At 44.3% G+C, this 9,814-nt stretch overlaps 1 protein-coding gene across 1 annotated transcript in view; it reads right to left on the reverse strand.

Moving 5' to 3' along the window:
- Positions 1 to 9,613, reverse strand: part of UPF3A (UPF3A regulator of nonsense mediated mRNA decay) — a 30,849-nt gene extending 21,236 nt beyond the window's left edge. Inside the window, 7 exon segments of the mRNA XM_082409361.1 lie at positions 1,460 to 1,642; positions 1,732 to 1,787; positions 5,104 to 5,214; positions 5,349 to 5,447; positions 6,633 to 6,739; positions 8,366 to 8,472; positions 9,187 to 9,613. Coding sequence (XP_082265487.1) covers positions 1,460 to 1,642; positions 1,732 to 1,787; positions 5,104 to 5,214; positions 5,349 to 5,447; positions 6,633 to 6,739; positions 8,366 to 8,472; positions 9,187 to 9,525 — 1,002 coding nt within the window. The 5' untranslated portion in view covers positions 9,526 to 9,613.
- Positions 9,614 to 9,814: the final 201 nt, after the last annotated feature.

Consider the following 9,814-nt stretch of genomic DNA (forward strand, 5'->3'; position numbering starts at 1 on the left):
CTGGCCCACACCTTCCATCAGGTTGAGTTTTTCAGCAAATCCTTAAACTTAAAAAGAGACATTTCAAGAAACAGTCTTCAGAGATTATGTTATTCATTAGTGCTGTTCATCAGATAGTTCAGGTTTTCCTCCTAGCACTTGCAATGTCCCTCAGCTTGAGATTAGGTGGAGACGTGCACCGTGTTTTGGCCAGTGAAATGTGGGCAGATGGGACCTGTCACTTCCGTGTCGAAGGTTTAAGAACCAGTGTGCAATCTGCTGTGTTACACACCCCCTTCCCCTTCATAACGATTGTGGAAGCAAGTGCAAGATGGAGCCTCATCAGCTTGGCTCACTGAACGGCTATGATGAGCAATGCACAATGGACACGTAACGTGAACAAGAGGAGAACTTGAGCTGCATGAAACCAATGAGATCTTGAGACTATTTTTACTGCAGCATAACCTAGTCAGTCCTGATCGATATAAACGGCTGTGTGTTTCATAGGGATATGGTTAAGAAATTCCCTCCATTGCTAGTGAACCCCATATGACCACCTATGGGAGACATTGTTTTAGAAGCAAAGGCCTAGAAAAAGCTTTGCTATCCTTGAAGAAATGGCATGTTTTCTCCTCATGGATAAAGAAAACTACGTTTCTGATCAACTTTTCTGTTTTTGACTGCCGAGCATATCAGAAACTAATCTATGGCTCAACTATGGCAACTGTGATCTCTTCCCTATCCTTTCCTTTCTACCTCTGTTCCCGCAAGTCCTGACCTTTCATTTTTTTCCTTTATATTATACAATTTTAGTGAATCCCTAAAAGGCACCTTAAACCCTTTGTGGAAGAGCTAAGATTCACATGAGGTTGAAATCTAGGCTTAAAGTCATCTGAGCAGAATACTAAGAAGGTAGGGGCTGACCCCAATTTGGGCAATAAATTTTACATAGAGAATAATTTCCTCTATGGGAATTAAACCACCCTCCTAAATGAATGCATCAGTCAAAGGAAAAATTGTGCAAGAGATGTAGAAACCATTGCTGCTACCACAAAAGAAATGATACAACCCAGTTCTATGAGTCAGTCGGCATAAAGAAAGGCCAGTAGACCCAAAGCCAGTGGGTTTCAAATGTGTAGTTTTTTAGTCAGGAAATCTTTCTTGAAAGGCAAATATAAGCAGAAGCCCAGCCTATGACATTTAAATGTGGGCTCCTCTGGGTGAAGTGCTTCTGTCACACCCAGGAACCTGGTCCTCGCCCACTCTTCCACCCATGTGGTAGCCCAAACACAGCATGCTCAAGAAACCCCTGGGGCTCAGGGAACACCATCTGAGAACTACTGCCATAGAACAGAGAAAAAGAACAATAATAGTGAAAGACTACACTAATGAAAATGTTCTGAAAGTTCTGAAGAGCTAAAATACCTAAAAGGTTGAACTATTTTTGGAAAAAAGAAATAAAACATCTCCTCAAAATTACCTTCATCCTTACTTCTTTCTCAGCAGTTTTCTTCTGTTTTTCTGCTGCTTTCCTCTTACATTTCTCCTCTTCCCATCTCCTTCTTATCTCTTCTTCCCTTCTCCTTCTTATCTCTTCTTCCCGTAAGTGTTTCCTTTCCAACTCCCTCCTCCTCCGTTCTTCTCGCTTTTCTTCTCGAATTCTCTAAAGATGTGGAAAGTATGTGTATAAATTGTCTGCACGGACATGATGGGAACAAAAAGGCTATTCATTGGGTAAAAGGCCAGACCTACCTGTTTTTCTAATTTTCTATTTTTAATATATTCCAAAAGAGGTGTGGTTCTTCTAGCTAAAATACAAAAATTGCAATGTAGTATTTAACTCTAAAATAAGATTTCTTTAAATACTTGCTTTCAATTTAATCTTTAAAATAATTAAGGGAAGATTATATCATTTTAAAACTTACATGAGCCTACACTGTATTTGGGGGAGCTCCTACTCTATCACTATAAAGTCAAGTAATTTGGAGGTACTGACAGTCTTATACACACTAGGCATTTAATTCCTGATTCTTAAGCGAGTCTCATACATTACTCACAAAAATGGTATAAAGCAAAAAAGCAAAATGAAAACAATACATTAAACTTCCCAAACTTTATAACATATTTATATACAGACGGCCCTCCGTACCCACTGGTTCCACATCCGCAGATTCAACCAACTGTGGATCAAAAATATATGGGAAAATAAATTCCAGAAAGTTCTAAAAAGCAAAACTTTGACTTTGCAACTCAGTGGCAACTATTTCCATAGCATTCACAGTGTACCAGGTATTACAACTAATCTGGACATGACTTACAGTATACAGCAGGATGTGGGTAAGCTGCATGCAAATATAATGCCATTTTATAGAGGGGACATAAGCACCCACAGATGTTGGTACCCATGGGGCCAGGGCGGGGCTGGAGAGGAGTGAGGACTCTGCCCTGCACTGTGGTGGTTCTGGGCTTGTCAACTAGGGCAGAGCTGAGACCCACCTGGGTGGGGCTGGGGAGCTGATGCTGAGGCCCCACCTGCCTTCCCTCCTTTCTTACAAACACCTGCCTTGCTCCCCCAAAGGACTGATGTGGTGGGTAAATGGGACCCTGTATAAGAAAGTGCTTTACAAACCATAAAAGTGTATCATTTACTAAACAGAAGATGCGCAACCACGCAGTACCACACTGATTTAACCAACAGCAGAACCGTTCTCGCTTCCTAGGCTTGGCGACAACCACCTACGAGGAAGCCGGTCCCACGGTTGCTGAGTCTCGGAGCTGGGACCTGAGCCCAGGCCTGTCTGCTCTAAAGACCCTGATGTGCCCGCACTAACCTGCAACTTCACAGTGAACGAACATCTGCATTCAACCCACACCGCTCAGCCCTGACCACAAGAATCCACTAAAGGTCAAAATCTAAGAAAAGAAAAAGGCGTTTGCCATGAATTGCCGGATTAAGACTAGATTTAAATAGGCAGAAAGAGGAATCACAAAGTTCTATAGCCTCGTCCTGGGCTAGTGGATTCTAAGTCACATTTGTTCATTCAGTAAATAATTACGGAGCACCGACTGTGCACCGAGCGCTGGGCGAGGCGCTGGGAACAGGAGAGCACAGGCACGTCCCTCCTCTGCAGGAGGGTGGCTGGACTCTGGCGGGGGGATGTGTGTGTGATCAGCAAGTGGATATCTAACAACTGCCCAGAAGTGAAAGATCTTGCTACTTCCCTGCAGCGGCCCTGTACAAGGGCATTTAAGAAGAAGCAGGAAAGAAACAGGTTGAGGAGGGTGAGTTCTGTAAATAATTTCTAATTTGCTGCTTCGTGTAACTCTTCTTAAATTTACCATGTTCTACAGTGAAATCGCGATTTGCCCTCAATACTGTTTCTTCCCCATGTCAGTCCGGGTGCCATAACCCACTGACCTGCTCAAGTCAGGCTTCTGGAGGCCTTGATCCTTTCTGCTTTCTTACCCTCCCACCCAATCCTCAGCCAGTCTGGTCAGTTCAACCTCCAGAACACATGCTGACTCTGCCGCCCTCGTCCAAGCAGCCTTCCCTGCTGACAGCAAGAGCCTCCTAACCAGAGCCCAGCTTCTCCATCTTATGGAGCAACCAGAGTGACGGGGAAAAAAATCAATCAGACCACATCACTCCCTCGGTCCCCAGCTGTCCCTCAAATAAAATCCAGCCCATCATGCTGTGGTCCCACCTCTCCAGCTACTCTGCTCCTTGCCCACCATGTGCCAACCACACAGGCGTGCGCCCCGCTCCTGCAGGCCCAGACCTCCAGCCTCCAGCCCTTGTGTTTGGAGTTCCCTCTTCTTCCGTCTCTTGGCCCAGCTGGTCTCGGCTCAAATACGGTCTCAGAGGGGCCTCTCTCTCTATCCCATTCTTCTATTCCATTACGTCTGTGGCACTTATCACAGGTGGAAATGCTCTGGCTTGAGCATTTCTGCATGTGTTTGCTACAGTCACCCCAGTAGGAGGGCAGCTGCATGAGGGCAGAAGCCTGTGTATCCTGTTCCGGTGCTGTCCCCGTGCCCAGGCTCAGAGTCGGTACCCAGTCAACATGTGCTAAGCACATTTCCATAAATTCTTTAGTGAATAAAGATCCTTTGAGCCACACATTAAATCACCTCTTATAAAATATAAAACTTCATTATTAGACTAATGAAGAATGCTTCAATAATGTTAACCTTTTTTATTAATTTACTCAACACATATTTACCAAATATCTAAACTTGTTCAAGCAATGTGTTACATGCTAAGACTACAAAGACAAAAATACATTTCTCCTGGGGGGGTGGAGAGACAAAGTGAGAGGAGAGTTAATGCAGAGGGAGACAGACAAATAAGAAGATACATTATAAACAGTGTAACCATTCTGTCCTGTAAGTCTTAGTGGGTGAGCAGGAGGTAGGCATGGGGAAGGGAGGGCAGAACAGGTGGGAGGAGCGCTGGGCTGCAAGGTGAGGCCCCACCCCAGCAGAGGCAGGAAGGGAGACACTCCAAGCATGTTTGGGAGAGACAAGCAGGTTGCCTGATAGAGAAAGGAGTTTCAAGTCTACTCTTGAGTTCTGGGGGAATGCTACTAGGAGAGAGCCATTTCCAAAATATTCCACTCAGGGGTAGAGGGTTGAAGGCCTGATTCAAACCAGATTCTGTGCTCTGGCTGGGCTTACCCACTCATCTGCCTCACTCACTCAGGGGCCTTGATAGTTTTTTGAACAACAGCAAGATGACCTCATACTTAAGCAAAGCATCTCCTGCTCTTTGCAAAGATGACTGACTTCAACTTTGAGACATAAGCTTACCTGATGCAGCCCGGCACACAGCACTCAAATGTCTTCTCTACAGCTCATTCAGAAGCGTCATAACTTTGAAACAAAATGACTGTAACTGAAAACTCAGGTGCTCTCCCTCCATCAACAGATGCTCAGAAATATTTTCCCAAGTTACCATCCTGCCACCCTTTTCCTTTTGTCAAAACTGGGAAATACTCTGTATTTCTGCCAAGCCTGTCACATGTGTCAATTTTCTATAATAATCATGAAAAAGGAAAACCAAATATATACTCTATAAATACATATCTCAATAAAGTAAAGAGGAAAAAAATGAGCAAAACAGACCAATAAGTTCTCTTGTCTTTGCCTCTATGTCTCCCAGAAGAGTTTCAGGATTGGCACTAGTTTTCTCCTCCTCCACACAGTAAGTTTCTAAAAACTTCTTATATTCTGGATCTATAAATTAAGATAGAAAGAAAATAAATATATTCTTCCCCATATAGGGAGAGAAATTATATTTGACCAATGTGTTTAATTTGACCAATGTGTTTAATGCAGTTTCACAATCCAGCATTTGAAAAAGGACTCACCATCTTCAATGCTTCCGGCTTGGGCGTCTTTTTTCTTTAGCTTCTTTTTGGCTGTCTTCTGGAATGGAGCAAATTCTACCACTGCAGGATATTCTAGGCCTTTAACAGGAAACAAATTACAAAAGCCATTCTGAAATTCTACTGTATTCATTTTAAAACAATAGTCTAGCTTACTTAAGCACTGAGCATAGCATTGACAATATTACTGTTTAAAATATAATTTAATTATACTTTCAAGTAACAGTAATCTTAGCACATCAAACTCCAGATTTAAACAAAGGATGAGCACTTATTTACTAAATAACACAATTCCTCATATTGTAGTTGTGGTTACATGACTGAATACATTCAAAATTCATTAAACTGTATACCTTAAAGTGGTTTTTTTTACCATATGTAATTTCTACCTCAATAAACCTTATCGCTCTCCCACCAAAGAGTTTATTTTGGAATACCTTTCAGTAGGTGTCCTAGTCACATCTTACATTTTTTCATTTTAAAAGGTTAATTCAATTATCAATCTGGTATATGAGTTCAAGGAAATGACTGTTTACAAGAGACAGTCAGCTAAAAGAGAGGGTTTCAAAGGGTGTTCATGATATCCAGGTAAGATTTGCTTCAAATAGAAAAATCTAGAATGAAAGTCACTAGAAGCTGGCTCTGTTGTTATGTAGGGGTGGCGGGGAACAGACACACAGAAACGCTCACGGAGAGCATCTGCCTCACCAAGAGACGGAACACTTCTACCCTGCTACCAAACCCGCTGAGTGATCGCTTTCACATTTGCCAGAGGACTATGATACTTTAACTCTCATGTATCTGGAAGACACTTTTGAGTATTTATTTTATTCTCAACTACTCAGAATAAAGTCAAGAACCAGGAGGAGAGCAGGGCTTCAGACAGACAGGGACAATGTCTGCTTCATTTTCAATGCTGCATCCATGATGCCTAGTACATAGTACCAGAATAAAATAATTTAGTTTGGGAACGTAAAAGAGTAAAGTTCACTTATCCAGAAAACTCATTTATGTGAAAAACTTCGCTCTCTGATGATAATACCTAAATAGGTTGTCACTACTACACAAAATTGCTATAATTCTTTGGTTTATAAGTAATTTTAATTTTTAACATAAGCCCATAATCACAATAACATACTCAAAATTTATGAATTTATTTTACATTAGCATCTAAAGACTCTTAATTAAAATTCACAAACATCCAGCAAAACTTAATTAATGTACTTAGAAATTATAATAAAGAGTTTAAAAAGCCAATGACCCAACCTTTACTGTCAATGAAGATATATCCATCAAAACGATCTCTAAAAAGCAGGATGTCATCAGGATTTCTAAAATTAATGTATGCTCTTGAATAGAGATGAGGATGAAGACTGAAAGAAGAGATAACAATGAAAATAGTAAAAAAACTTAAGACTTCTTTTAATATTGTCTTTTTTTTTTTTTTCCTGGATACAACAAACTACTTCAGATAAAACCTTTATGCCAAAGAACCATTTCTCAGTTAATTACAACAATCTGGATATTCTTTAGCAAATAAACCAAAAACAAACAAAATATTAACCGAGATCTTTTTAATGATTTGGGAGAGACAATTTAGATTGGTTTTTCTACTGCACAGAGCCAGGGTTAAAATACTGGTCCTCAGAGGTAGAAAATCAAAGGCAAGGTTATTCAAAGATCATTCCTAATCATGTATCATGACTGCAATACAACCTAATCACAATTCATTCAGAGAAGGAAATGTTGTATTGTAAAAGAGCTCCTTTACTGATTTAGAGAACACATTTAGGTATCTTAAAAGGGTATTTATTGTAGCACATGGCATAGGATCTACAGAAGAACTAAGCCTTTCCCCTCTAGCTCACAGCTACCCATATCCTTCATAGGTGGGAACTTTCAACCCCGTTTCACAGATGAGAACACTGCGGCTCAGAGAAATTAGGTGCTCACAGAGGGAGGAGTTAGTAAAATGGTGGGACTGGGATTCCAATCTGAGTCACTCTGAGTCCAGTGCCTGACATCCTGTAACTGTACTAGTTTTCATAAACTTTAGTCATTTCAAAAAATCATGTTTATGTTGGGTTTTTTTTAACCAAATCTACATTTACCTGTGATAGTTTTCTTTGACTGAACTGACATTTTTTACTTAAATGTATTTATTCAAAAGGAAAGTTTATAATGGCTACCATAAATGAGAACTCATGATATGAAAGAGAAAAAGAATAATAAAGATAATAAGAAATCACACAGTGAAAATCACCAAATTCTAGCTGAACTGTCATCTATTGGGCTAACTTGAGGTCTGCTCTCTTTTTTAATAAAAAGAATATTTTGAAGTGCTAAATTATTGTCAGAAACATCTTCCTACCAAGCTGTAAAAGGGAACTGAAAAAGATATAACTTAGCGGGGGTGGGATGAGGGTGGGGATGTCAGTGATAGAAGGGAACACTAGGGGCTTCTGGGGTCTGGAATATTCTGCTTCTTTATCTGGTCTTAGTTACATGGGTGTGTTCACTTGTAAAAATTCATTAGGGTTATACATCTATTATTTATTCACTTTTCTTTCTTATATCTTAATACAATTTACTTTAAAAGGTTATATGAAATAAGGTTTACTGATATCCAAAATAAAAAAATTAAGTAATACGTTGTTAGACTGCTTTTCATTTTAGGCTATGGTGGTGCTATGGAGATCTTCAAATCTGTTTTAGGGAAATTTAATTATCTGCCTACTTAGAAATAACTTGCAGAAATAAAGGCCTGCACTGATTTCGCGTATATGTGGGAAAGAAGATGGAAACAGAGATGGCTTCTATTATCTATATTACTTTACCATCAACTGACAAAACCTCTCGCCTTTTTCTTTTTGGCCATGCCGCACAGCTGGTGGGATCTCAGTTCCCCGACCAGCGGTTGAACCCGGGCTCCGAGTCCTAACCATTAGGCCACCAGGGAACTCCCTCTCAGCCTCGGAACGTTGGTAAAATCTTCTCACCTGAGATCAGCAGTAAAGAGCCCGAAGTAGTCATGTGCGGGCAGCGGGTGAAGCTGCTCTTCCAGCTGGTCCTCGGTGAGGCTGGGAGGAAGCCGCCGGATGACCACCTGGGGAGAAACGCTGGCTGGGTTTCCTTTCACTAGCACTGTATTAAGCTTGCCTGAAAGCTTGGTCACCTGTGTTTATGCTCAGAGTAAAATCTAACCCAGGAGTCCAGCAGAAACACGCATTTTAGTAAAGATTAAGGAACATATGCATGGAGAACATGGCTGTCAAAAGAATAACGAGGGCTGAATAAAGTAAAAGGGATCGGTGAGGTCAGAAAAGGCTGGGCGTAGCAGCCGTTTTCCATGAAATCTTTTCATTAAAACCAGATAACTGTTGGTATGTGCCCGCCTCCGCGCTCCCTACCAGCAGGTAAGGTATATGCAGGGCAACAGCCACAGCAGCAAAGCACGGGGTAGACACCTCCCGCCTCCCGCCCGCAGGGTCCACCCGCGTCCACTCCAGCGCCACGGGCTCTGCTCTCCCGGCTGCGCCGTCTCCCCTGGACCGGACCGGACCCTCGGCAACGTGGAAGGCTACTGCCCGGCACTGGTAAGCCCAGCGTCCCAGCCTCGACGGGAAACACCCACAGGCTGAAGTGACTTTTCTTCCTCCAAAGCCAGAAAAGATCGCGTCAAGGGCGCCCTAGCAGCCCAGACGCCGCTGGGGCAGCGCAGCCCGGCCGCTGCCCGCGGTGCTGAAGCACCCGCGGCTCCGCCCCGGAGCGCAGGGTTACGGCTCCTTCGGCCCCGCCCCTCACACCGCCCCGCCCCCACCTTGCTGAGGACCGTCCTCTTTTCCTCGCGAGGTTTGACTGCACCGCCCCCACAGCCGGAGGAGGAGGCTACCGGCGCTTCAGGCTCCCGCCGCTGAGACTCCTGGCGGAAGTGGCTTTCTGTGGGCGACGGCTTCTCCTTCCCGCTCGGACCCCGCGTAGTAACGGCCACCCCTGGGCCCCCCTCTCCCTCCTTCTCCGAGCGCATCCCACACCCGCCGCTGAGCCGCCGCAGTCTCTCGTCAGGGCCGAAATCTCGCGAGGACTGGGCCGCCCCGCCCAGTCCCCACTGTTCAGAGGCCGCACGCCCCCTCCCCCGTCCCTGACTGCACGTCCGCATCCCCTTCCCGTCCCCCGACTCCGTTGCCGCGCCCGTCCGGGGCCCGGGGACGCGCGTGGGGAGGGACGTTCGGCTCCTGGACTTGGGGGCGGAGGGGGGGGCGTGTGCGGGGCCAGGACCTGGAGCTGGAGCTGGGCTGCCGAGGGCGGGCCCTGGCCCTGCGGGGGCGGCCGCGAGAGCGGCGGTCAGCTCGGGGTCGATGCCCCGGTCTCCGTGCAGCCCGACTTAGAAGGGTCTGGGGGTGGACGGGGGCTTGGCGGCCTCGCCCAGGAGCGGGTCAGCGGGAAGT

Source organism: Balaenoptera borealis (genome assembly GCF_965194805.1).
Source record: "Balaenoptera borealis genome assembly, contig: HAP1_SCAFFOLD_1854, whole genome shotgun sequence".
Lineage (NCBI taxonomy): Eukaryota > Metazoa > Chordata > Mammalia > Artiodactyla > Balaenopteridae > Balaenoptera > Balaenoptera borealis.